The sequence below is a fragment of the Myotis yumanensis genome, unplaced genomic scaffold, assembly GCF_028538775.1.
Source record: "Myotis yumanensis isolate MYYU_CA2020_CCGP unplaced genomic scaffold, mMyoYum1.0.hap1 SCAF_10, whole genome shotgun sequence".
NCBI classification, from domain to species: domain Eukaryota; kingdom Metazoa; phylum Chordata; class Mammalia; order Chiroptera; family Vespertilionidae; genus Myotis; species Myotis yumanensis.
In genome coordinates this window covers 3521069-3548191 of record NW_027223761.1, presented here as the reverse complement: position 1 = coordinate 3548191, position 27123 = coordinate 3521069, and the positions used below count along the sequence as shown (strand labels likewise).

General features: G+C 51.8%; 2 protein-coding genes across 2 annotated transcripts; both read left to right on the top strand.

Annotated features, from left to right (window-relative positions):
* Positions 1-217: 217 nt before the first annotated feature.
* On the top strand, positions 218-15003 carry STX5 (syntaxin 5). Its single transcript, XM_070427313.1, has 11 exons — positions 218-340; positions 1000-1243; positions 2202-2272; positions 2428-2483; positions 2598-2668; positions 7542-7658; positions 7741-7797; positions 7974-8055; positions 8522-8628; positions 8792-8913; positions 14262-15003. Exons 2-11 carry the CDS (start codon positions 1019-1021, stop codon positions 14419-14421), a joined length of 1068 nt encoding a protein of 355 aa, XP_070283414.1. The 5' UTR covers positions 218-340; positions 1000-1018; the 3' UTR covers positions 14422-15003.
* Positions 15004-16756: 1753 nt separating this feature from the next.
* NXF1 (nuclear RNA export factor 1) lies at positions 16757-27008 on the top strand. The gene is made up of 21 exons (XM_070427309.1): positions 16757-16914; positions 18201-18381; positions 18660-18813; positions 19771-19854; positions 19943-20047; positions 20160-20240; positions 20367-20436; positions 20565-20653; positions 20775-20882; positions 21063-21172; positions 22971-23007; positions 23297-23365; positions 23446-23501; positions 23618-23725; positions 23841-23899; positions 24006-24121; positions 24205-24247; positions 24791-24863; positions 25385-25567; positions 26506-26566; positions 26662-27008. The coding sequence occupies exons 1-21, from the start codon at positions 16887-16889 to the stop codon at positions 26698-26700; spliced, it is 1854 nt and encodes a 617-aa protein (XP_070283410.1). The 5' UTR covers positions 16757-16886; the 3' UTR covers positions 26701-27008.
* The last annotated feature ends 115 nt before the right edge of the window (positions 27009-27123 follow it).

Below are 27123 nucleotides of genomic sequence, written 5' to 3'. Positions count from 1 at the left end.
CCCGCACCACCCGGGCTGCGGTCTCTTTAAGGCTCCTCCCCAGAGGCTGGCCCCGCCCAATGGGCCGCCGCTCTAGTTCCTAGGGGCGGGGTCACGACAGCGGCCTAGCCAATGGGAGAGCGGAGTCGTTCTTGTATTTGGGTGGGGGGCGTGTCCCCGGGGGTGCCGGGCTGGAATAGGCGTGGTACCGCCCTCTAGTCAGCGGGGGTGGGGTTACGTGTGGGTGACGTGGCGGCTCCTAGTCTTTGGTCGAGTTTCGGAGGCTTCCGCGCCCGGGGAGTAGGCGGTGACGGCCCAGGAGATTGTGGCGGCGGCGGCGGCGGCAGGCGGCGGAGAGGAGGTAGGACTTGCTCTAAGAGTGGTCTGGCCGCCGTGTCAGCTAGGGGCCGCGGCTTTCCGGGGGCGATGTCGGGTGGGGGGTGGGGGGGAAGGAAACCAGGGGCGAGCGGACAAGTCTTGCCGGCAGGGCTCGGGGGTGAGCGAATACCTCGGTGTCCAATCAGGAAAGCCTCTATTAAGAAAGACGTCGGCATGAGCTAATCATTAGTTGCAGTTCCCTTAGAAGGCGGAGCTTGAGCGGGGGTGGGACTTCCTGTTTCAAATAAACACCCGGAGATTTCTCCCCCTCCGCCCACCGAAGTGTGTCCCCCCTCCGAAGGTCCGTTACCCTTTCTCCCCGAGGCGGGGAAGGAACCCGTGGATCCTGGAGGGCCCAGCTAGGGCCTGGGGGCAGTTGCACAGGCCGAGCTGGAGCTTTGGGGCCGCGGTCCTGCCGTGGGCCCTGTCTCTGCTTCGGGGCCCCCGGCCCGCGCTCCCGCTGCCCGAGCCAAGTTGGAAGAAGAGTGAGGAGGGAGCGGCTTAGGCCGGAGAGGAAGTGGGGCCCAGCCTGTTGCCCGCCGGCCCCAGGATCTGCGGTTGGCTTCGGGGCGCAAGAATTTGCTGGTTGGGGGCAGTTTCTGGGGGAGAGGCCTGGGAATGACACTCTCCCCTCCACAACAGTCCGAGGTTATGCGTCTCAATGATCCCGCGGAAACGCTACGGGACTAAGAACACGGATCAGGGTGTCTACCTGGGTCTCTCAAAGACACAGGTCCTGTCCCCTGCAACTGCTGGCAGTAGCAGCAGCGACATCGCCCCTCCGCCCCCCCCAGTGGCCCTGGTCCCTCCCCCTCCCGACACCATGTCCTGCCGGGATCGGACCCAGGAGTTCCTGTCTGCCTGCAAATTCCTGCAGAGCCGTCAGGTAAGGGCCGGGCGTGGGAACGAAAGGCAGGGGTGCGCTCTGCTCGGAGCTGGGGGAGCGCATTCTTGCGGGAGCCTGATGGGGAACTGGCCGGGCTTGGAGGGGGCGTGGGATCTGTGAAGAGGTGGGCTCGCTACCTACAGGCAGACACACAGACCTTCTCGTGCGAGGAACCTGGAGGGTAGGGTTGCTGGTCCTGAAGGAATACCTCGGGGTGAGAGATACTGGGTTTGGATAAGGATCAGGTTCTAGAAAGAGCCTCTAGCCCAGAAACAACCACTTTGAATTCTAGCTCTGGTATAGTGCTGCCACAAGTTCGCTCTGTTTCTGTATCTGTAAACTGAAGGGAGTTGTCTAGATAAGTAACTTTTACCAAAATCAGTGTAGAGTGCGTTTTAAGAAATTGCATTCCCTTGCCTTGATCCAGACTTGGTGAATGTAGGAGGGGCCCGAGTGACTGCAATTTCAAATACTTGTACTGCTCAGCCCTTGTTAACACCTGCTCTTCTGCACTCTACTCTCCAAGAGCTCTCCCGTTATCCTCTTTGGTTCCCAGATCGGAAGAATAGAATGGTAATCCGAGCTGTGTATTTAGTCTTTACAGTGCACCAGCTATTCGGCTGAAATACTTTTTACCACCCCGTGTCCTTTAATCTTAGCAACACCCATAAGGAGGTGTGGGGGTTGTCTTCGTTTTGTAGGAGAAGAGATACAGACTCAGAACGGTGTAAGTAACTTGGCCCAAACTCCACAGCTACTAAGTGGTGGAATCAAGATTTGAACCCGGGTCTCTCTGTCTTCAAATCTGGGCTCTCACCTGCTACTCCCGCTACTCCCGGTAGACCCGCTGGTAGAGGATACGGTCAGTCCTGGAGAGAGTTTAGCGGACAGCTGAGAACAGTGAAAGCTGGAGATGGGGAAGGGGATTCGAGTTTCACCTCTTGACATTGCTTTTCAGAATGGGATACAGACAAACAAGCCAGCTCTCCGTGCTGTCCGGCAGCGGAGTGAATTCTCCCTCATGGCCAAGTGAGTTGAGTGGAGTGGGCTGAGGCAGTGTCTGAGGAGGAGGCTGCCTCTGCTGGCCTGGCTGTGAGGGCTGGAATGGGTTGTGCTGGAGCTGTTGGGGGAGGAGGCCCTCTCCTGCTCTCTCCCACGGTGCTCTCACTAACGCTTGCTTGCAGGCGCATTGGGAAAGACCTCAGCAACACCTTCGCCAAGCTGGAGAAGCTGACAATCTGTGAGTGTTCTTGGGGTGTTACAGGAACGGGCAGTGGACCAAAGAGGGTGGAGGAACCGTACTCCCTGAGCCTTCTCTTTGAGGTCACCCGTCGTGGCTTCTTTATCTCCGCAGTGGCAAAGCGCAAGTCCCTCTTTGATGATAAAGCAGTGGAGATTGAGGAGCTAACTTATATCATCAAACAGGTGAGCGACTAGCTATCAAGAGGGCCCAGGTTTCCAGTCAGATCACTTCCATCATTTTCCATTGCCACGGAGGCCCAGAGCAAGTTTCTGGAGTTAGCCCCAAACATCTTGCTCATCCACTGAGTCTCTAGATACTGTTTTATTATCTACTGTGTACAAAACACCGCTGGGCACTTGTCTCCCAAACATGAGACAAGATTCTGCCTTCAAGGGTTTATTGGATAGAAGAGTATTCCCATAACGTGAGTAGGAGATGAGTGTATAGAAAACACTTTACAAAAAGGTGAATGAAAGGGGGGCATGTATTATACCTTCGACAATAAAGATTTTAAAAAATGAATGAAATAGTCTGGAACACTGGAAAAGATTTTTTAGAGGAGGTCAAATCTGAGCTAGTTTTTTTTTTTTAAATATATTTTATTGATTTTTTACAGAGAGGAGGGGAGAGGGATAGAGAGTTAGAAACATCGATGAGAGGGAAACATCGATCAACTGCCTCTTGCATGCCCCCTACTGGGGATGTGCTCGCAACCAAGGTACATGCCCCTGACCGGAATCGAACCTGGGACCCTTGAGTCCGCAGTCCGACGCTCTATCCACTGGGCCAAACTGGTTAGGGCTGAGCTAGTTTTAAAGCTTAGATAGAGCCAGCGGAAAAAATTCCAGACAGAGAAAACTGAGTGCAGAGGTATGGCTTCTAACAGGGTGAGTTTAGGCCTTGCTCAGATGTCACCTGCTCGGGAGGCCTACCTGATTGTGCTGTTTAATAAATCCAGCAACCAAAGTTCTGATCTCCCTTACCTCGCTCTGTTCTTTGCATTTATTTATTTATTTATTTATTTATTTATTTATTTAATAACGACAGGCCCGATGCACGAAATTCATGCAACAGTAGGCCTTCCTTCCCCCGGCTGCCGGCACCGGCTCCCCTCCGGCCGCCAGCAGGCACTCGGGACCCGGGCTTTCCTCGCAGCCCCCAGCTTCGTCCAGAAGGATATCTGGTCTAATTAGCATTTTACACTTTTATTATTATAGATTACTTTTTTAATTGATTGATTTTAGTGAGGAAAGGGGAGAGAGAAAGAGAAATATTGATTTGTTCCATTCATTCATTGGTTGGTTCTTGTATGTGCCCTGTCCGGGGATCAAACCCGCAACGTTGGCCTGTCAGGGCGATGCTCTAACCAGCTGAGCTGCCCGCCAGGGCTGTTTTCTTTCTTAAAGCACTTGAATCTGAAATTTCAGTTTTTTGTATAATTAGCTCGTTATGTTTATTGTTTGTCTTTGTTCTCTCCCAACTACCTCATGTCCCCTCAAAAATGCAAAAGAAAAAGAAAAAGGAAGGGCCCAGGAGCAGAGATCTTTTTCCTTTCTGCTTGTTCACAGAGGAACCCCAAGTGCCTGCGACAGGTCTGGCATTTGGTAGGTGCTCGATACTTGCTGACTGACTGAGTCATTGGCAGGAGCTGGACGAGGCTGTAAAGGTAGATTGGTGGCTGGCTGCGGGGCTCATTGTGGGCCCTGGAAGGAGGACGGAACCGCTCTGAATGCCGCGGGCTGCAGAGACCATTAGAACCTGGATCCCGGTTCTGCCTGAGAGACACTGGTCTAGCACAGGTCTCCACACTGTGATTCCTCCTCTCCGCACAGTGTAATAAGAATAAACTGAGGTTGAAGGACCGGGGAGGAGGGGAGAAAACGCTGGAGCACGGGGGCAGGGAGGCTGACAAGGACCTGCCGCAGTGCCTGCAGTTATCCAGGACCGAGATGCTGCTGGCGGAGGCCGGAGGGAGACACGTTCAAGACATGCTGTGCTGGGTAGAAAAGGGGGTTCCGCTAACTGTTGGGGTGTTACTGTGAAGGCACTCAAGAACCACAGCTGGATTCAGGCAGACGAGTTCAAATCCCAGGTGCACCCCTTCCGATGGGACCTAAGTACCTACCTGCGCTGAGCTTCAGTCCCTTACAGATAACAAGGAGCTGACGACAGTACCCACCTCACAGGGTGGTGGTCAGGAGTCCCTTGTCTATTTCCAGTCACACATTATTGAGTGCGTTTGGCTGCCTGGTTCTGGGGATTGGGCAGCCAACAAGGCAGATGTGGTTCCTGTCTTCGGGGAAATTCCTTTCTGAATGGGTAAAGTAGGCACTATACCGGTACACAGAAAAGGCAATTTCAGGCAGTGATAAATTTTTCAATAAGAAATAATGTAAGCCCGGCTGGTGTGGCTCAGTGGTTGAGTGTCGACCTATGAACCAGGAGGTCACGGTTCAGTTCCTGGTCAGGGCACATGCCTGGATCCCCAGTGGCAGGTGTACAAAAGGCAGCCTATCAGTGATTCTCTCTCATCTTCGATGTTTCTGTCTCTCTCCCCCTCTCCCTTCCTCTCTGAAATCAATAAAAATATATATTTTTAAAAAAGAAATAATGTAAGTGGGTTACTCAGGGTAGGGGCCTACTTTAGATGGGGCGATGTAGGATGGGGGTAAACAGGTGGCATTGAGACCTGAATGGTTAGAGAAAAGCCATTCAACAAGATCTGGTGGGAGCACTTTCTAGAAAGTGAGAAAAGCAAAGGAAGAGGTTCTAAAGTGTGGGCGACTTTGGTAAACAATGAAAGAGACTAAAGTGATCACAGCATAGCAAGTGCGAAGGAGACTGGGAGGGGATGAGATCAGAAACGGGGGGCCAGACCATGTACTAGTAGCACCTGTGCAGCCAGGCGGGAGTCTGGGTTGGATTTTACATGTAGTGGGAAGCCCTGGGAAGATGGGAAGCAGAGGGTGTGAGTCCCGTTTTGGGTGAAAGGATCCCGCCGGCTGCGTGTAGAATGGATTGTCACGGGACAAGCTCTAGGAGGAAGGCCGCTTAGGAGGCTCGTGGAGCTTTTTTAGCGAGAACAGGCGGTTGGGTGAGGACGGGTTCAGCAGAGGAGGCGAGTGGGCAGGTTCAGCTGGGTTCTTGGGGTTCTTTCTCGGCTCCATGTGGATTAAGGGAAAGAGGAATTGAGGATGGCTCTGAGTTGTTGGTCTGAACAACTGGTGAAGGGCGGTGCCATTTACCAAAATGGAAAAGAAGGAAGATGGGGGAACAGCTTTGAGGGGGGAATTAAACGTTGTTTTCTGTGTTAAGTTTAAGCGCGAAGGAAGTTGTAAGCTGCTTAGCAAGTTGCATGACACACAGTAAGCAAACCCGAGGTTGCTGTTGTGTTTACACGGTGCTGAGTACACAGTAACGCTCAATAGAACGTGGTTGTGTTGTGGTATGTGGGTAGGTGGGTTAGGGGTGTGGGAGTATGTGATTTAGAAGCTTCTAGCTTGGGCACCGTGGCGGGACACGGTGCCGTTTTCTAAGCTAGAACCCTGGGAGAGGAGATCTTAAGGGGAAAAAACCTGGAATGTAGATTTGAACCCATGACTATGAGGAGGCTGCATCAGCTTTCCAAAGGGACAGACCCACAGTCAGCAGAGGAAATGGTCCGAGAGTGTAGAGAATGGTTGGGGCGAGGATACTCTGTGGGGAGATGCTAACTGGGGAGACTGCGAGATAGAAGTTGTCTAATCTAGTGTTTCCATCTGGCCTGTTTCTCGTGCTGTTTGTTAATCCTGAGGATATTTTTTCCCACTGATCAGAACAGAACCCTTTAGTCCGGGGCTGACACTCTAACTACTGAGCAACCAGTTAGGACTCGTCTATTTCTTGAACTTACTATTCTAGGCCTCTTTCCCTTCCCTTTTCTTCTTCCTCTGATTCCTCTCTGGCTGGCTGCCCTGGGCCACACTTTTTCTCTGCCATTCTCTGGCAGCCTCCTTCATCTCCTTTGTCTAGTGTGGCCCTCGGCAGGCTGGGCTGGGGAGTGGATGAGGCATTGGTCTGGTATAGAAAGCCTGGCTGTGCTGCTCCTCTTGTGTGTGACCTTGAACAAGTCACAGCTTTCATTCTTGCAATGATTAGTTAGTTAGTTAGTTAATCTCCATCCAAGGACATTCTTCCACTGAGTCTTAGAGAGAGTGGAAGGGAGGGAGGGAGAGAGAAACATCGATCTGAGAGAGACTTATCAATTGGTTGCCTCCCGCACGTGCCCCAACCAGTGCTGGGGATCAAGCCTGCAAACAAGGTATGTGCCCTTGACCGGAATTGAACCCAGGACCCTTCAGTCCATGGGCCAACACTCTGTCCACTGAGCCAAACTCCAGGGCTAATTTTTTAAAAAATTGATTTTAGAGAGAGGAAGGGAGAGAGAGAGAAACCACTTTGTTGTTCCGCTTATTGATGCATTCATTGGCTGTTTCTTGTATGTGCCCTGGCCGGGGACCTAACCCATAACCTTGGCATATTGGGATGATGCTCTAAACCAACTGAGCTATCCGGACAGGGCGCAGGAAACTTTTTTTTTTCCCTTAAGTAATATGAATTTATTAGGTCATCTGGAAAACCAGATGGGCTGAGCCTCAAAATTCTCTATATAGAATTCTCTATATAGAGATTGTTTCAGTGATGCTTTTGGAAAACCATGCTGCCTTTGACTCCTCTTTTCTCCTGAGTACCACATAGGCGCTTTGTTGGTTAATCTGGGTTTAAGATTTTGGCCTTTTAAGTGTTTTTGTGACCCTGAACTTGGGCAGTAGGGTGGAGGGGTAAACGAGTCATTTATTTACACATCGACGCGGCCAGATTTCATCTCTTCGTTTCTCCTCTGCAGGGATGAACCTGAGAAAACTGCAGAGCTTGGGAAATCCCAGCGGCCCTTTGGGCTGACTTGTAACTGCTAGTAACTCCCACTCTGTCTTCCCTGCCAGAGAAGTCCATGCGGGAGAGGCGTGGCCGAGGACTCCTTGGCTGACACTGGTTTTCTGTTGCCTCTTTCACCAGGATATCAATAGCCTCAACAAGCAGATCGCGCAGCTTCAGGACTTTGTGAGGGCCAAGGGCAGCCAGAGCGGCCGGCACCTGCAGACCCATTCCAACACCATAGTGGTCTCCCTGCAGGTGGGACCTGGGCGCGGGAGACGGGAGACGAAAGGCAAGAAGGTCTTGTCTTCCTTTGCTGACCTTTCTCTTTTTCTCCTAGTCAAAGCTGGCTTCCATGTCCAACGACTTCAAATCCGTCTTAGAAGTAAGGACAGAGGTGAGTGGAATCTGTGTGGGAGGGATCGGAGTCTGGGGGCAAGGGTCCAGGAGGGAAATGGGAGAGACAGGTGGAAGGCAAGTGAAGGGTGACAGGGTCATGGCCGACAGGAAGGGTCTCTAACATACATGCTTTCCAGAAGCCTCAGGACCTTTGCATTTCTCCCCCAACCCCAGAACCTGAAGCAGCAGAGGACCCGGCGGGAGCAGTTCTCCCGAGCGCCTGTGTCAGCCCTGCCCCTTGCCCCCAACCACCTGGGTAAGTCACAGGCCATACGGGGAGTCCGGAGGGGTACAGCTTAGTTACTCTGGTTGTGATGGCATCTTCTAAGGGCAGGGGTTGGGTGAGAGAATATGGGGGCAAGGAAGTTGCTAAGCTTTCTCTCTCAGAGGTCAACTTCATTGATGGTGTTACTGATCCGCACTTGGTTTCCCACGTTCTCACTCTTGGGGGTGAATTCAGTCATGTTCAGAAGAATAACAGTTACTGATATGTTTGTGCACTCACTTTATTCACATGCTCTCATTTAATTTTCACAACCACCCTCTGAGAAAACAAATATTATTATTCCCTATTTTACAGGTGAGGAAATGGAGGCTCAAAAGGGGTTAAATGACTTGTCCAGGGTTATGAGGCTAGTACGTGGGATTCAAATCCAGAGCATGTGGGCTTTGAAACTGCTTTTAACCAATAAAAAAACACCATGTCTTCTTTCTTCCTTCAGGAGGCGGTGCTGTGGTTTTGGGGGCAGAGTCCCGTGCCTCCGGGGATGTGGCCATCAACATGTTGGACTCTCGGACCAGCCAGCAGCTACAGCTCATTGACGAGCAGGTACATAGGTTCTGAGCTGGGGAGGCGTTGCCCCAATGCTCTCTGTGGGCCACAAGCCAGTGTTTGGAATGTGCCGTGTGAAATGGCGAGCTGGGCGGGTCCTACGGAGGCAGGCCCTGCCCTCAGAAGCTCCCAGTGCTCATGTCCGCTCCCTGCTCTGCAGGATTCCTACATCCAGAGCCGGGCAGACACCATGCAGAACATCGAGTCCACAATCGTTGAGCTGGGCTCCATCTTTCAGCAGTTGGCACACATGGTTAAGGAACAGGAAGAAACCATTCAGAGGTGAGACTCTCTCTCTCTCACCCCAAACAGAAGAGCTTTCTCTCCGTAAAGGTCCCCAGGGACAGTCGTTGGGAGAGTAGAACGCCTCCCCACCCCCAGGCACAGCTCACCTGCTTCCATGGGTTCCACAGTGTGTGGAGCACCGGTTCCCTGTCAGGTTCTGTTCTAGGTGCGGGGCACACAGCAACGAGTAGAAAGCAAAGTTTCTGTTTCATGGAGCTTAACTTTTATAAGTGTATGTGGAATGCGTACGCACCCTGCTGAAAAGAATCAACAAGACATTGTCAGACAGTGAAAGGAGTATACAGAGAGTTAAAGTAGGGCGATGTGTTAAGACAGTGACTGACTAGGGTGGTGTGTCAGATAGGGTGGCAGAGAGGCCATTCTGAAGACCATGATGTTGATTAAAGCAGAGACCTGAATGACAAGAGGCATCCAACCATGCAAAGAAGAGACAAAGAGTATTCTAGGCAGTGTGGACAGCTAAGGCTCTAAGATGGGACATTCTTGTTGTATTCAAGAATCAAAGAAGACCAGCATGAGCAGGGACAGAGAGGGACAGGATGAGGAGGAGGGAGGCAGAGCCCACCCACAGGAGGGCTTCTCTGCTCCTCCGCGCCTCCTGCTGCTTCAGAGGCATTTAAAAATATACATGTATATTCTTACTGATTTCAGAGAGGAAGGGAGAGGGAGAGATAGAAACATCAGTCTGGGACCCTTCAGTCCGCAGGCAGACGCTCTATCCTCTGAGCCAAACCAGCTGGGGCTGTAAGAGGCATTTTATCAGCTCTTCCTCTTTGGCACTTACTATTCATTCAATCTGTTCTAGCAGCAATTTCAACCCGTGTGAAGCAAGAATTTTTAAAATAAACAGTATCTGACTATTTAGTGAGGGACACTAACCTTTTTTCTTTCCCCTTAGATTGTCAAATAAAAAATGACAAGAGCCCTGGCCATTGTCTCAGTGGTTAGAGCATCAGCCCACCCACCAAAGGGTCATGGATTGAATTCCCAGTCAAGGGCAGGTCAAGGGCATATACCTGGGTTGCAGGTTTGATTCCTGGCCCCATTGGGGGCTGGTGCAAGAGGCAACCAATCGATGTGTCTTTCACATGGCTAAAAAGCAATGGAGAAAATATCTTCGGGTGAGGACTAAAAAAAAAAAAAAAATGACAACAGCCAACACAGCAATAGCCTACTTATGTGAATGAATCAAAATTATTATTTTTTTGTCTGATCGGCAAAAAATATAGTACATTTTTTAGTTTATGTGTGCTGTGAGATGAAAAAGGTTGAAAATCACTGGGTTATAGAGATATAGGTACAGCCTTGTACAAAAGAGAGAAACATCCCTGCACTTGCAGAACTTAAAGCCTAGTAGGGGAGATTCATTATTAAAAATACACATACGGCCTGGCTGGTGTTGCTCAGTGGTTGAGCGTTGACCTATGAACCAGGAGGTCACAGTTTGAGTCCCAGTCAGGGCACATGCCCAGATTGCAGACTTGATCCCCAGTAGGGGGCATGCAGGAGGCAGCCAATGGATGATTCTCATCATTGATGCTTCTCTCTCTCTCCCTCTCCCTTCCTCTCTGAAATCAATAAAACGATATTTTTAAAAACATATATTTAAAGTTTAATGAAAGAGGAAAAAGCAGTCTTTTATATTTACTCAGGTTTTTACCATTTCCAGTGCTCTTCATTCCTTCCCGAGTACCCACTTTCAATCTGGTATCCCTTCCCTTTAACCTGAAGAACTTCATCATGTTTTGTTTTTTGTTAATGCTCACCCCAGGTATTTTTCCATTGGCCTTTTAGAGAGAGTGGAAAAGAGAGGGAAAGACAGAGAGAAACATGGATGTGAGAGAAACATCGATTGATTTCCTCCTGCACGTGCCCTGACCAGGGCCTGGGCCAGGGAGGAGCCTGCAACCAAGGAATGTGCCCTTGACCGGAATCGAGCCTGGGACCTTTTGGTCCACAGGCCAGCGCTCTGTCCACTGAGCCAGATTGGTGCAGATCTGCTAACAAGTTCTTTTACTTTTATTTGAAAATATCTCTTTCACTTTCCTTTTTTGTTTTTGTATTGATTTTAGAGAAAGAGGAAGGGAGAGAGAGAGAAAGGAGAGAGAAACATCGATGTGAAAGAGAAACATCAATCGGCTGCCTCCTGCATGTACCTTGACCAGTGACTGAACCCAAAACCCAGGCGTATGTCCTCACCAGAAAACAAACCAGAGACCCTTCAGTGCACAGGATGGCACTCAACCAACTGAGCCACACCAGCCAGGGACTTCATTCTTTAAAAATTTTTTTTAAATTACAGTTTACATTCAATATTATTTTATATCAGTTTCAAGTGTACACCTTCATTCTTTTTTTTTTTTTTTTCTAATTGATTTCAGAGAGGAAGGGGGAGAGAGATAGAAACACCAATGATGAGAATCATTGATTGGCTGCCTCCTGCATGCCCCACACTGGGGATTGAACCCACAATCCAGATATGTGCCCTAACTGGGAATCAAACCCGTGACCTCCTGATTCATGGGTCAACACTCAACTACTGAGCCAGCAATAAGACATTCTTTTGTCCTCCTCCCCATGTAAACTTCTTCTTTTCTATTTTCTTTACCCTCTCCTTCCCAAGCCATTATTTTCTGCCTCATTCATTTTTGTTTTATAACTCCCCTGCTATTTCCTCTCGGTGTCCTATTGATTTGTAGGTTGTTTATTTTTTTTACCACCCGTGTTCCCTTTTATTAGTTTCATTCATGGACTTCGATTTTAAATCTTTTATATGCCAGATTGCATTTATTATTTTTCCACTTTTGTTAAAGCCAATGTTAGCTTGATTGAATACTAATGACACGGTTCACGGATTCGTGCACATTGAAAGGAAATGAGTTAGAAGGTGGTTGGCAGGGTGAGACTGGGCAAGATGGGCCGGACACGCCCTGGAGCCAACCTCCTGTGGTCCCTTCCCAGCGTCTGTGGAGTGAGTGGGGTCCCACCAGCAGGTGGGATCCCTCAGCCTGGCCTCTGGGGATCGGGCCGAAACCGGCTCTCTGACATCCCCCGAGGGGTCCTGGGGTGCAAGAGGGCACTCTGCAAAGTTGCTGTTGTATAGGGTGTGGAGTAAACCAGATTCAGGGCCGACAGTGCCTTAGCAACAACATAACCCACAGCCAAGGGTGGAATCGCATGGCCCCATGAAGAATCGGGCTCCCTCCTCTCCGGTTTCTGGGTGTGTCACCTGAGAACCTCTGCTGCCAAATCACTGCAGCTCCACAGCTCCTGTGTTGAGCGTCTACCCGCTGCTGGTCAGTGTGCACCATAGCGACTGGTCGAACACTTAGCATATTAGCCTTTTACGTGTATATAGATGAGATGACAGATGCACCCACACTGAGAAATGTAATTATAGCCCAAAGCTAGAAAACCTGATCATTTAGGCAGCCTCCCTGACGTAGGTAGGAAATCAGGTACAATCCAGGCTCCTGTGCTTGGACAGATGAGCTCACAGTCCTCATGACGCAGCAGCCGCGGCCTAGCCTTTCCTCTCGGACTGCCTGCTCCACTGACTTTCCTATCCTCACAACCTGGAAAAGTCTCTGCTCCCAGGGCCTCCCTTTGCAAAGGCCAGGATGGTATTTGTCTTTCAGGATTGCGCATGCAGGCCGCCTGGGAAATGTTTCCTTTTTCTCAGCAAGCTCTCGAGAGATTGCCCTTCCTCTGAGGACTTCTCTATACCCTGGAGAGACATGGCCTCCTAATGTGGGGCTGTTCTTATCCCCCGACTTCCTGTTCATATGATTAGGTTTCTCTTTCTGTCTCTTATTTAGAACCAGGATTTCCCGACTGGAATGGCCTGTGAACTTTTTTTATTAATATCTTTTTATTGATTTCAGAGAGGGAGAGGGAGAGAGAGATAGAAACATCAATGATGAGAGAGAATTATCGATTGGCTGCCTCCTGCATGCCCCACACTGGGGATCGAGCCCACAATCCGGGCATGTGCCCGGACCGGAAATTGAACCATGACTTCTTGGTTCATAGGTCAGTGCGCAATCAGTGAGCTACGCTGACCGGGTAGGCCTGTGAACTTTCACACCTCCCCCCCTCATTATAAATGCAACACATACTTATTAGACAAAAATCAATAAATACTGAGAGACTTGACTTTGGATGGTGACACACAATACAATATATAGATGATGTATTATAGAATTGTACACTTGAAACTTACATAATTTTATTAACCAGTATCACCCCAATAAATTTAATAAACATTTCTAAAAAGTAAGTACTGATGAGGAAAAATCATAATAGCTAATATTTGGGGGCTCTTAGTATGGGTCGAACACTTCATGTTTGTTCATTCAGATAAGTAGGTTTTGTGTTACCTTCATTTTTCCTTCCTTTTTCAGTTGAGGCAAATGAGACGAGGTTAAATGACTGGCTTAGGGTCATTAGGTAATAATAAGTTGCAGAGCTGATTTTCAAATCAGAGCCAAGACTTCTTTATGTTACCTTTCTATAGCTTTTTTTTAAAAAAAAATTTTTGCCCTAACCAGTTTGGCTCAGTGGATAGAGCGTCAGTCTGCGGACTCAAGGGTCCCAGGTTTGATTCCGGTCAAGGGCATGTACCTTGGTTGCTGGCACATCCCCAGTAGGGAGTGTGCAGGAGGCAGCTGATGGATGTTTCTCTCTCATCAATGTTTCTAACTCTCTATCCCTCTCCCTTCCCCTCTGTAAAAAAAAAAAAAAATCTATAAAATATATATATATATTGATTTCAGGGAAGAAGGGAGAGGGAGAGAGAGAGAGAAACATCAATGATGAGAGAGAATCATTGAGCTGGCTCCTGTGTACCCCCCAATAGGAATCCAGCCCCACCTGGGCATGTGCCCTGATCAGGAATCGAACCGTGACCTCCTGGTTCATAGGTTGATGCTCAACCACTGAGCCACGCCAATCAGACTCCAGAGCTTTTTCTGCACACACACATACACACACACACACACACACACACATACACAAAATGGGATACTATGGCATATAAACACTTCGTTTCAAATTAGAGGAAGTTTATTTGGAAAGTTACAGAGGTAGTAGAAGCGAGCCAGCTGGACTGCATGGGCTCAGGAAACAAGTCAGGGGCAGAAGGGCCCTTGGAGCTTAGGAGAGAGCAAGACAAAGGTCACACCTGGGGGAACAGAGCGGGAAGGGAAAGACATGCTTGAGCATTTTTTCCTCCTACGCACTGTGACCATCTTTCCATGTCACTAAATATGCTCCGGTAGCATGCCTTCTAATCGGTGTCCCGTTTCCTCTCCTTGCCTATCCAGGATTGACGAGAACGTGATGGGAGCCCAGCTGGATGTTGAGGGCGCCCATTCAGAGATCCTCAAGTACTTTCAGTCAGTTACCTCCAACCGGTGGCTCATGGTCAAAATCTTCCTCATCCTCATTGTCTTCTTCATCATCTTTGTGGTCTTCCTTGCCTGAACCTTCTCCACCCTAAGGCACTCCGTGGGGGTTTGCAACCCACCTGGGAGGGCAGGTGGCCAGTGCTGCCACTGAGCCTGCGCAGGGTGCTTGGGAGAAAGGCCCTGTTTTCCTGGAACTACTAAGAATGGCCACTGCCCCTGGCCCCCCACCCCTTGCCTCTGGCCAGCCACCTGTCCTCCCCTCACCACCCTCAGGCCCTGAAACACAGGGTTCTGGATTTGGATTCTGCTGTGAAGTGGCTGGAAAGGAGCAGTGGCCACCTAGGGGCCAGTGAGGAGGTTGTCTCCACTAGGAGATGTTTATAAACCCTCCCCAGCCTCTCCCAAAGGGAACTTTGGCGGCAAGGGGAGATGATGCCCTTCCTCACATCCTGAGAGTGAGGAGAGGAAGCGAAACTGCCCCCGGGACCAACTTTCCCATCTGGGTTAAAATTTGACCTCTTTCTTCCTCTCTTCACTATGTGAGGCAGGGGCCCTGAGCACCTCAGCTGCCCGCACAACCCCAACTTTGGCTGCTGGTGACTCAGTCTGCCAAAGGAGCTGCAGCTGTTTCCTCCCAATTACAGCAAGACTGACAGCCTCCCTAGCCATGTCGTCATTTCTGGGTGGGAGCGTCGAAGGGCCTAGGCAGCAAGTGGGGTGAGCCCATACCCAGTTCAGGAACTGAAAGGGTTGGGCCAATGGCTGTGAGGCGCCAGGCGTTGGGCTCTGTGCACTGTGGCCTCCAGGCAGGAGAAGCAAGTACCGCAGCACTTCATTAGCATGGCAACTTCCCTTCAACGGGGCAAGCAGGACCTCAGAGTGCATTCCTGATGGGTGGCAACTTCCAGGACCATCTCCAGCAGTATTTGGACCTGTTTCATCTGCTAACTGGTTGGTCCCAGTTTTTCCTTGAGCTGGATGAAGCAGGAGCTCGAGTGAAAGGTGAAGAATTCATTCCCAGCCCCAGCTGAGGCTCTTGGTTCCCTCCAAGCCAGTCACAGGAGAATGAGACCTGCCTGGAATACCCACCCTCCAGAAAGGTTAATATGCCTTGTCATTCCTGACCAGGACCCACAACCACATCATTATGAGGTCACTGGAGTCCTCTCATCTCAACACAAAGGAAGCTCAAGCTATAGAGACAACAATCACCATACACTGGCTTGGCCTAGTACTTTGGGGGGGTCTAGGAGAGTCCAAGCCTTTCTAGCTCTGGCATTTTAATATTTCCCCTTGGCCTTTGTTCAGTAGGTGGTCTTGCTGGACTCTTCAATACCCAGTTGACACACCATGTGGGCCTGGCATAGCACATCTGTGGTAGATGGGGAGGTTTGTGAAGACAATTGCTCACTAAAGCCTGACAAATCAATCCTTTGACTCTGCAACGCTTCATGGAGGGGTTGCATAGATCAGAAATTCATTTATTTCACAGGTATTTGTTGAATTCCTGCCATGTGCCAAGCATGGTACTGAACCAGCTGCTAAAGAAAAAAGCCATGAATTAGGCAAGGGCCCTGCTCTTTTGGAGCTTATGTTTAGTTTTCTATTTCTTGACATTCCAATTTTTAAATTTTTTTTAAAAATTGATTTCAGAGAAGAAGGGAGAGGAAGAGAAACATCTATGAGAGAATCATTGATCGGCTGCCTCGGGCAGGCTACACACTGGGAATTGAGGCCACAACCCAGACATATGCCCAGACTGAAAATCGAACCGTGATCTCCTGGTTCATAGGTTGACGCTCAATCACTGAGCCACGCTGGCTGGGCTAATTTTATTTTATTGTATTTCTAGTGTTTTTACTGATTTTAGGGAGAAAAGATGAAGGGAGAGGAAAAGAGAGAAACATCAATGAGAAACCTCAGGCTGCACGCCCCTTACTGGAAATCCGGCCACAACCTGGGCATCCTAGGTGAATGCTCAACCACTGAGCCACAACGCGGGGCTTGACAGTCCAATTTATAGGCAAGAAAAGCGAAGTATCGATCCACAGCTGGCAGAGGGCGGAGCTGAGACAAACACTGGCTGGATCCCTCCAGGGGTCTGGGAGCGGTCACTAGGATCTCCCTTTCCTCGGAAGCCCTCCGTGTGGCCCCTGTTCCCCGTTCCTGTCGGAGTCCCCGTTCCCTTCTCCAGCCTTCTCGCTGCTCCAGCGATTACCCTGGAGGTGCTGGCGGGGCAGCGGGCGGATAAAGGCAGGCGCCAGGCGAAGCAGCCACCTCCCTACGCTCGGGACCCGCGTCTGGGGATGGGCGTGCGGCGGGGGCCCCGCCCCTATCCGGCGCCGGGCAGTGCGCACGCGCGGGGGTGGGCGGAGCTGCTGGGGCACCGCCCACTTCTGGGTACGTCGACGGCGCGCCGAGCGCTTGGCCTCATAAATGCGGTGGCGCGGGGCGTAGGGGCGCTGCGCCGGGAGGCCCTGGGCATTCTGACGTCTGGGGGCGTCGCGGCGCGCCTGAGCCCGTCCTGCTCCTCGCTGTGCCATGGCGGACGGAGGGAAGTCCTACAACGGTGAGTGCTGGCCCGGCTCAGAGGCGGGGCGGGGCGCTCGGGCCCGGGGGGCGGCGTCGGCCTAGGCCGCAGCCCGGGGGCGGGAGGCCGCGAGGAGCCCGCGGGGAACGGTGGCGGCGGGGGCCGGGGGCGAGGCAGCCCGGGCGGCCTGGCGGGACTCGAGGCGGGGGGCGAGTTGTTGACTCGGGGATCCGGCGGTGGCTGGCGGTGCGGCGACGCGGTTCCTCTGAGCGCTGGGCCGTGGCTCGCTGTCATCGCAGCCGCGGCCGGACTCTCTGATATGAGTCAGGACCCGCTCGGCTGCCTGCGCCCCATTATCTGTCGCGTCCAGTGGCCTTGCCCCGCTTCCTGCGGCTTTGACTTCGGCAAAACAATTTACTTAACACCCACCTCGGCGCTGGACCGCACCGTCTCCTGGGCCTGAGTGGCCGCCCTGCTGGGCCTGGGCGTGGGCGTGGGCTGAGCTCGCTGGCAGCCCAGGCTGCAGGCCGGCATGGCTGCACCGGACTTGAGAGTTAAGCTCGGCGCGTTTCCACCCCCTAATGCAGTCGAAGCAGCCTCAGCCGCCTGAGTTCGTGCCCTCGTGTGTGTGAGTGTGAGTGAGTGAGTGTGAGTGTGTAAATGTGTGTGAGTGTGAACATGAGGCCGTGCACGTCGTGCCTGGAGCATCTAGTGCCTGGCCTGGAGGAAGTTCTCTAGCTGGGCCTGTTCACTTACTCCTTTTTCTAAGACCATTTCTTGAAGCTCACTGTCCGCAGTGCTGCGTGAGGCCCTTTGGGGGGTCCTGGGTCTCTGAGGACCCGGGTCAAGGCTCGCTGCCCCTGGAGCCGCAGCTGGGGTTGTCTTCTGAGCGAAAGGCACTTCTGGCTGAAGAAGCGAAGGGCTCCCTCCGAGGGGCGGTTGGAGATCAGGCCTTAGAGACCTCCCATTGGCCGTGTTTGTCGGCATTTGCACTGGGCGGAAGCAGCTGTTGGCTGGAGACGCTGTGCGGGTTGTGGCTGGTGGGTTGGGGGCTGCGTGAAAGCAGGTTTCAGGGGACTCAGGTCTGCGTGTGTCCAGTTCCACTTTGAATCACACCCGTCCCCATCTGCTTCCCTTCCCTGCGGCTCCGGCTTCTGCTTATTTTTCAAGAGCCCTGCAGCCTCCCAGTGGTTCCCCGAGGCGGTCGCCCCACAGAGGGGTGCTTTCTCTGGACAGCGAGGGGCCTGCGTGGAGCGTGGCGGCGGTGGTCACAGCAGGGCAGCTAGACCAGCAATGCTTCTAACTTGTACTGTTTCCCACTGCAGAGCACGATGATCGAGTTAGCTTCCCTCAGAGAAGGAAGAAGGGCCGGGGTCCTTTCCGGTGGAAGTGTGAGGGGAGCCGCAGGTCTGGAAGAGGGGGTGCTGGCGTCCGGACGCCCCGCCTTGAGGACGATGACAGAGATGTGGCCATGAGCGATGCCCAAGATGTTCCCCGAGTACGATAGTAAGTAGGCGGCTTTCACGCAGCCTCCAGGTCTACTGCTCCCCTCAGTGACTGGACGGTGACCTCCCTCCACCCCTCAGGCCACTCAGTCACTGTCCGTGTACTGAGCAGCCTTCAGTACACGGTGCTGCTCTTGCCCTTAGTGGTCTGACTCCAGTGACTTCCTTCACACAGCCCTCTTACACCAGGTCATCTCTCTTCTACCTACCAGAGTGAGAAATGCCAGGGCCAGCTGAATGGTTGAATATTTGCGATGTCTTATTCTCGCTTCCCCACAGCACCCCCTATGCTGCGCGACCCAACCGGCGGGTTGATAATTGGCATGATCGAGACCGCATCCATGTTACTGTGCGGAGAGACAGAGTTCCTCCACAGAGAGGAGGGGCTGGCAACAGCCAGGATGGGACCTCGAAGAACTGGTTTAAGATTACAGTGAGTATCTGGGAAGTAGATGGTGCAGGGGAAGTGGGGGCTGGGGGCTGGGCTCAGAGCGAAGGTGTTGACTCTTCACACCGCAAAATCAGTGTTCTCAGCTGTTCACTCCACAGTCAGGTATCCATCCTTTCTCCTAAGGATCAGTATCTTAGAACAGCTGGTTCAGAAAAGGCGTGGAAGGGACTGGCAGGATTGCCAGGAAAGGAGAGGCATCTAAAGGGAAGCGTGATGACTGGCTGAGGGGTGGTGGGGTAACTCCTGGATGTCTCCATTTGGCGAATCAAACAATTTGATTCTTTTAAAAATATATACTTTTTATTGATTTCAGAGAGGAAGGGAGGAGGGAGAGATAGAAACATCAGTGATGAGAGAATCATTGATCAGCTGCCTCCTGCAACCCCCACTGGGGATTGAGCCCACAACCCGGACATGTGCCCTGACTGGGGATCAAACCGTGACCTGGTTCATAGGTCGACGCTCAACCACTGAGCCATGCTGGCCAGGCAACAGTTTGATTCTTTTGATGAATAATAAGTATAAACAGATAGGAGGGAGATTGAGAAATCTATGTCTGGCTTGAGTTAGAAAACCTTTAACTGATGTTTTCTTTTTATTGTTGTTGTTTTTGTTGGTTTCTTTGTTTTTTGGTGTTTTCTTTAATTTTTAAAAATGTTTTTATTGATTTCAGAGAGGTAGGGAGAGAGAGATAGAAACATCAATGATAAGAGAGATTCATTGATCGGCTGCCTCCTACACGCCCCCTACCTAGGCATGTGCCCTGAGCAAAAATCAAACCTTGGTCTCCTGATCAATCACTGAGCCACACTAGACGGGCTAACTGGTGTTTTCTTTAGAAAATCTTTTCAAGCTTGGCAAGCTATATGAAGGAGCACTAGATTGGATCTGCTCTTTAGCCTTAGTTACATATTGTTCCCTTCTCTTTCTCTCATGTAGATTCCTTATGGCAGGAAATATGACAAGGCATGGCTCCTAAGTATGATTCAGAGCAAATGCAGTGTCCCTTTCACCCCCATAGAGGTAAGATACGGCCCGAGTGGCTGTGGGAGGGGCCAGGTGGGCCAGGGGCTCTGGGCTCCGAGTCGACTGCTCTTGTTTCCTCTTGCAGTTTCACTATGAAAACACACGGGCCCAGTTTTTTGTTGAGGACGCCAGTACTGCCTCTGCATTGAAGGCTATCAACTACAAGATTTCGGATCAGGAGAACCGAAGGGTGTGTATAAAGGGCTTGGCTGGAGGCAGGGACTGGTACTCAGGGTACGGGGTCTTCGTCCTGGGACTTAGGCTTCCCTAGAGTCTACCCTTCCTTTACATCTTCCCTGCAGATATCCATCATCATCAACTCCTCTCCTCCGCCCCTTACTGTGCAGAATGAGCTGAAGCCAGAGCAAGTAGAGCAGCTAAAGGTGAGGCAGCTTCAAGTCACACGTGTTTCCTCCCCAGTCCTAGCAGTTCTCATATCCCCGTGCGCCCCCCCACCCCGTCAAATACACAACCCCAGTAACCACTGGAGCCTTTCTCTTCCTCTGCAGCTGATCATGAGCAAACGATACGATGGCTCTCAACAAGCGCTTGACCTCAAGGGCCTCCGTTTAGACCCAGGTATTGTTGGCAGCAGTTCTCAGATAGGTGGGGGCAGAGGGGAATCTTTCAGGCGGGAGGTTTGAGAGTGGTTTGGTGTTAATGCTGGCCTAGGCAAACCCTCTCACACTTGCCTTTCTTTCCTGAAGATTTGGTGGCCCAGAACATTGATGTTGTCCTGAATCGTAAAAGCTGTATGGCGGCTACCCTGCGAATCATTGAGGAGAATATCCCTGAGGTGAGGCCTTTGCCCGTTACTAGGCAGGAAGAAGCAGGTGGGAGAGAGAGTGGTTCGGAGGCAGATGTGTCTCTGATCCCCTCTCTGGTGATGCTTCCTCTAAACTGTTCTCTCCCCACAGCTGTTGTCCTTGAACTTGAGCAGTAACAAGCTGTATAGGCTGGATGACATGTCCAGCATTGTGCAGAAAGCGCCCAACCTAAAGATCCTAAACCTCTCTGCGAATGAGGTGAGAATTGAGACCTGCATGCGTTGTGTTTGGGGTAGGCAGAGGGTGAAGAGAACTTGCCTGGTGGTGGCAAGAGGCAGAAGAAGGAATTTAAGGGATGAGGACGGAGGCTGCGGTGTGGGCACTAGTTGGCTCTCTGACTAGGGTCTCTTTCCTGCCTTTTCTCCCCGACCTTTGCAGTTGAAATCTGAGCGGGAATTGGACAAGATAAAAGGGTTGAAGCTGGAAGAGCTGTGGCTCGAAGGAAACACGCTGTGTGACACCTTCCGAGACCAATCGACCTACATCAGGTCAGTTGTGGCCTCTGCCTCCCTCCTGGGGACCGTCACCCCTGGGAGCCAAATTAGCGCACCCTGACCAGTGCCCGTCTGCAGCAGATGTGCAGCCCTGAGCTGGAACCACCTGTCAATTGGGAGGATCACACGTGCCTCCTTTTTGTCTGTCTATATGTCCCAGCTTTGCCCACATCTCCTTTCTTCTTTCTTTTCTTTCTTTTTTTTAAATCTGACTACTTGTTTGCTGGTTCTTTGGCCTTTCTCCTTCTCTCCTGAACACAGCCTTTTCTAGAATCTCCCTACCCTACTGTTCCAGGAAGGGCACCTCCCTTTTCTGCCGTGACTGGAGGTGTCTGGTATATGCCCCATACGTGGAGTTGTCTTGTGCCAAGAGCCTGACATCCTGGGCTGAGAAAGCCCTGTCCTGGGACTACATGCTGACAGGCCATTCCTCCTTTGTCCTCTATTGGCCCCTCTTGCTCTTGTGCCAAGAGGGACCCTCTTCTCACAGTCCATTTGCCCACAGCTGTTGCCTGGGCTTTCTGTTCACGCTGAGGTTGAGGCCTCATGGTGGCCGGTGCCATGGATCTGTCTCTCGCCCAGTGGTGTGAGCTGGGCCCTTCTGGAGAAGAAACCTGGGTTCCCCAAGATATGTGACCAGAGCCGGGGCCCCGCCAGCAGGCGAGGGGAGCCCAAGGCAGGTGCTGGGCGTGGAGGCCACGGGGCATAGGCTACCAAGGAGACAGAACTGAACCTCTTGCAGGAGGGCGCTGCCCCTCCCTCATTCGCACACCTCACATCACCCTGCTTGGCCCCGGAGGATGGCTGGTTAGCCAGAGACGGGTAAGATTCCTCAGGGAAGGAACAACCTAAGACAGGCACAGTCGCAGAGGGGCCATCAGGAGACAACTTGGGGGTCAACAGAGGTGGGGCACAGATCCTCACCCCCCCAACTTTGCAGAGGCCTGAACCCTCACGCCTTCTGAGGGAGGTCTCCTGCCCCCATGGCTGCTTCGCTTCCCACGCCCAGCTCAGATCGGGACCCAGGTAAAGACAGAGACTGGCTGACAGCAGCTGCCCTCTCACTGCAACAGGACTTGTTTCCCATTTCTACCTTGGACCACAGGGAAAGGGGCAGCTGAAGGAAAAGGCTGTGTCAGGGTGCTGCCTTCTTCCCTTTCTTCTCCCTCTTTTTTCTAAACGCTTCCATGCCTTGTAGTTCTTTTGCTTTCTCTTCTTTTTCTCTCTACTCCCCTGTATATCCCCCATCTCTCTCTCTGGCCCTGTCCCAGCCTACCTTTCTCTCTGTCCCTTCTTTCCTTTCCCTCACTTCTTCCTTGGCCTTCCCTCTTGATCCCTGCCTGGCTCATCTCCCTGCCCCAACATCCTGTGCCATCCCTATGGTGTGTTCTGGTCTTGGCCACAGCCAGACCTGGCAGAAGTGATGGATACCTGTTGAGGCAGCGGAGCCCCTGGGCTCCCACCCCATTCCCTCCTCCCGGGGCTGCACAGGTGAGTAGGTAGAAGGTAAGGGGGCAGGGAGGGAAAGGAGGTCCTGGGCTTCAAGCCTGGGCTGAGAGCTGCTCTGCGGCGCTCGGGGTCAGGCAGAGAAGAGAGTCAGCCTGCAGGGAGTCATTCTGGGCGCCCCGGGTGGGGAGTGGGGCCATGCTTCTTGGAGCTCAGAGGCTGGGAGGAGAGGGGAGGAGGAAAATGGGATGGGCTGCCCCTCGGGCGTTGGTGTATTTGCTCCTAGAGCAGCCCAGGAGGCACGGTGGCTCTGAAGCGTCACTGACTTCTGTCCCGTTCTTGACAGCGCCATTCGTGAACGATTTCCTAAATTACTACGTTTGGTAAGTTTATAACTTTTTTAATGCTTTTCTAACAAGCATAGTACCTCTCAGCAATGTCTTGCCTAACGTGATGGTATGACCATTAACTTGGAGACATGCAGCCCTTTGAAAATCCAACAAAAGTACTAGTACAATCCTCCTTCCTGGGAAAACGCTTCTTGACAAAATGGCATCTGTCAGGATTCCATGTCTCTTACACTTGACCTCTGTCCCCTTACTCTTAGTTTTTCCACTTTATTATTCACCAGCCTTTTTTCTCCATTTCACACTCCCACCTCGCTCTCCGCAGGACGGCCATGAGTTACCCCCGCCAATTGCCTTTGACGTTGAAGCCCCCACGATGTTGCCACCCTGCAAGGTGAGACGAGGGGACAGAGCTGGGACTGGTGTAGGGAGGACAGGATCAGTGACGCAGTCCTAACACCTGTTTGATCCCAGGGGAGCTATTTTGGAACGGAGACCCTGAAGACTCTGGTCCTGCACTTCTTGCAGCAGTAAGTGCCCGGGCCCCAGGTTTGGGGAGAGGTGGGCTGGCCTCAGCACAGCTCGCTCTTGAGAGCTGTTGGGTCCCTTTACGAAGCACAGACCTGCCCTTTTGTCCTCCCCGCAGGTACTATGCCATTTATGACTCTGGAAACCGACAGCGGCTCCTGGACGCCTACCATGATGGAGCCTGCTGCTCCCTGAGCATCCCTTTCACCCCCCAGAACCCTGCCCGGTAAGAGTCACATCTCAGAACCTGCCCCGGACCAGGTTTCTCGATAGATCTCGGCCGGCACCTACTAGCGCCCACACTGCCCTGACCACCACCTCCTTTTTCCTCTGATTCCCAGAAGCAACTTGGGCGAGTACTTCAAGGACAGCAGGAATGTGAAGAAGCTGAAAGACCCGAGTAAGTGTGTGATGTGAGCAAAGCAGGATGGGAGAAGGGAATGGGAAGGAGTCGGGGGCTGTGCAGTACATGGCAGCCCCTGACCGTGGCCTCTCCTCCCCCACAGCCCTGCGGTTCCGGCTGCTGAAGCACACACGGCTCAACGTTGTGGCCTTCCTCAACGAGTTGCCCAAGACTCAGCACGACATCAATTCCTTCGTGGTCGACATCAGTGCCCAAACGGTGAGCATGTTTCCTCCCTGACAGCCTGGAATTGGGGAAGGGGCTGTGCAGAGCCTGCATGGTAACTGCTGCTTCTCTTTCAGAACACGTTACTGTGTTTTTCTGTCAATGGCGTCTTCAAGGAAGGTGAGCATCTTGGGAGTCCTGTCTTCGGAGCAGTCCTTTTCCCAGCTAGTCTTCTCAGTCTCAGCTCCCCAGCTGTCTTCTCTTCCCTCCTCTTCCCTGACCTCCTCCTGTTCTGTCTCCAAGCCATCTTCATTTGGCCTCTCCTCTCTGCCTATCTTTTCTGCCTGGGATGTGGGGAAAGCCTGAGGAATAGGAGGACACAGGCAGGTCTGAGCTTCTGTCGCAGCCTTGGTCCCGTGTGTGAGCAATTTACATTCCTACTGAGCCTCAGATTCCTTATTTGCAAAGGGGGTTAGTAACAGCCATCTCCTGGGGTGCTGTGGAGTGACAGAGAGCTTGACACAGGCTTGTCACACACAGACTGTGAGTGGGCAATAGTGGTTATTACCGTCCTTTCTGACCTCACACTCCCCAGCTCTGCACACACACCATCATTCCCTTCTGGCCCCTGAGGGTTCTGTGTATCAAATGCAACAATGTTTTGAGAAGCTGTTTGTAAACAGAGTGTGAGCGCCTCTCAGGTCATTGCCATTGTTGTTGCAGTGGATGGAAAGTCCCGGGATTCTTTGCGAGCCTTCACACGGACGTTCGTCGCTGTTCCAGCCAGCACTTCCGGGTAAGTGTTGGGCTTATCAGATGGGCTTCTAGTCCCAGTGCTGTGGGAATTGGAGGGGCAGGGGTAGTCAGTCCTCCGGATATTTTCAGAATTTCAGGAAGGCAAGGAGGAATCAGAGTAGGAGGCGAAGAGCTTGCTCTGGAGTTGGACTGACTGGGCTTTTCAGCCTGCTCTCCCACTTCGCTAAGGGCCAGTTTCCTCATCCGAAGATTGGTGAAACTGTTCACTTCCTGAATCTGTTGTGAAGACAGGTGGGAGGCAAGAACTGTCTGTGGTTTGGGCAGAATGTACAGTTGTGTGTTTGGTAGATGATTGCATCTGTGGAGTCCATGGGAAAGTCCATGTCAGTAAAATGATAAAAGGTAATAGCTGAAAATAAGGTAATAATAGCTAAGAGTGAGAGGGGGCCTTACAGGGATTTTAGGATCTGAGTGTGAAATTTCAGTGAGAATAGGAATGATGTTGGGAGGATGAGGTTACCTGTGTGTGTTCAACTATCTAAGGCGCTTTTTGTCCCCAAGGCTGTGCATTGTAAATGACGAGTTGTTTGTGCGGAATGCCAGCCCTGACGAGATCCAGAGAGCTTTCGCCATGCCCGCACCCACGCCCTCCTCCAGCCCGGTGCCCACCCTGTCCCCAGAGCAGCAGGAAATGCTGCAGGCGTTCTCTACGCAGTCTGGCATGAACCTCGAGTGGTCCCAGAAGTGAGTGCTGGGCATGTGTACAAAGAGGGGTAAACTGAGGTAGAGCTGGTAGTGAATAAGGAGTGCTCCTGAAATGTTAAAAGTCAAACTATTTTTATTGCTTTAAAAAAAATAAGAGCCCTGGCTGGTGTGGCTCAGTTGGTTGAGCTTTGTCCCATGTACCAAGAGGTTGCTGGTTCGATTCCCATCAGGGCACATGCCCAGGTTGCAGGTTCAATCCCCAGTAGGGGCATGCAGGAAACAGCCTGTTGATGTTGCTCTTTCATTAATTAATGTCTGTCTGTCTGTCTGTCTCTCCCCCTCCCCTTTTCTCTCCCACTTCCCCCTCCCTTTCTCCCTTCCCCCCTTTTTCCTTCCTCTCTCTCTCTCAAATCAATAAAAACATATTTTAAAAAATTTTTTGTAATGGCCTATGAAAAAGTTTCCCACAGGTATAAATTAGCATAACAAAATGAAGTCCCTTTATATGTACTGTTGTGCAACTTTTTTTCCTTATTCCGTGAACATCTTCCACTATCAGTATAAAAGTCACCTTAGTCTTTTTTTTTTCTTTTTTTTTTAAATTTCAGAGTGAGGATGTGAGAGAGAGAGAGAGAAGGAGAAAGAGAAAGATCGAGAGAGAAATATGGATCGGTTGTCTCCTGCCCATGCCCCCAACCAGGAATTGAACCAGCTACCCTTCAGTGTATGGGATGATGCTCCAACCAACCAGGCCACACTCGCCAGGGCATAGTCTTGATCGCTGTTTCATATGTATTTTGTGTTCAATAGACCACCGATACACGTTTGGATTACTCTTCATTTGTATTAATTGTGCAAGAATGTATGTAATTGTTGGGAACTTGGGCACGTGTTTGTATGGAATGGGTTTTGAAGTGGATTTAGTGACGAGGGTGGCTGCACTTGGTTTTAATGGAGGTGCCTTCCTCTCTCTCCAGGTGCCTGCAGGACAACAACTGGGACTACACCAGATCTGCCCAAGTCTTCACGCATCTCAAGGTCAGGTTTGGGAATGCACGCGGGAGAGCGGGTCTGGCCTTCAAGAGGGTGGGGGCGGGGAGCCTGGCTCTGCTGACCTCCCCTGTTCCTCCCAGGCCAAGGGTGAAATCCCGGAAGTGGCGTTCATGAAGTGACCCTGGCCGCCCGGGCCCCTGTAAATAGCCCCGGATAGCGATGTCTCCCTGCCATGGTAGTCGGCTCTTCCTCCGGCCTGGCCAGGCCGGGACTGGGACTGTGACGGAGGAGGGAGGCCGCGCACCTCCCGTCGCCTGCCTTCCCGAAGCCCCTGGACGATTTCCAGAAAGTGGAGCCCCACTGGGGCCAGGAAGCCAAAGCGCCGTTGTAGAACTGACACTAAACCACCCGCAGGACTGAGGTGCTCTGTGCCCTTCACCCCAGGATCCCGTCTCCCCTACTTTTTAAGATAAAGAGTGAGATTGTATTTTGTGTCACGTTTTGCCTGATCTGTGGTTAAAGGGAAAGCGGGCTGGGACGGAGGCCGCCTGTCTCGGAGCCAATGAAGAGGCTGGGGGCGGGTCCCGCCGACAGGAAGTCCC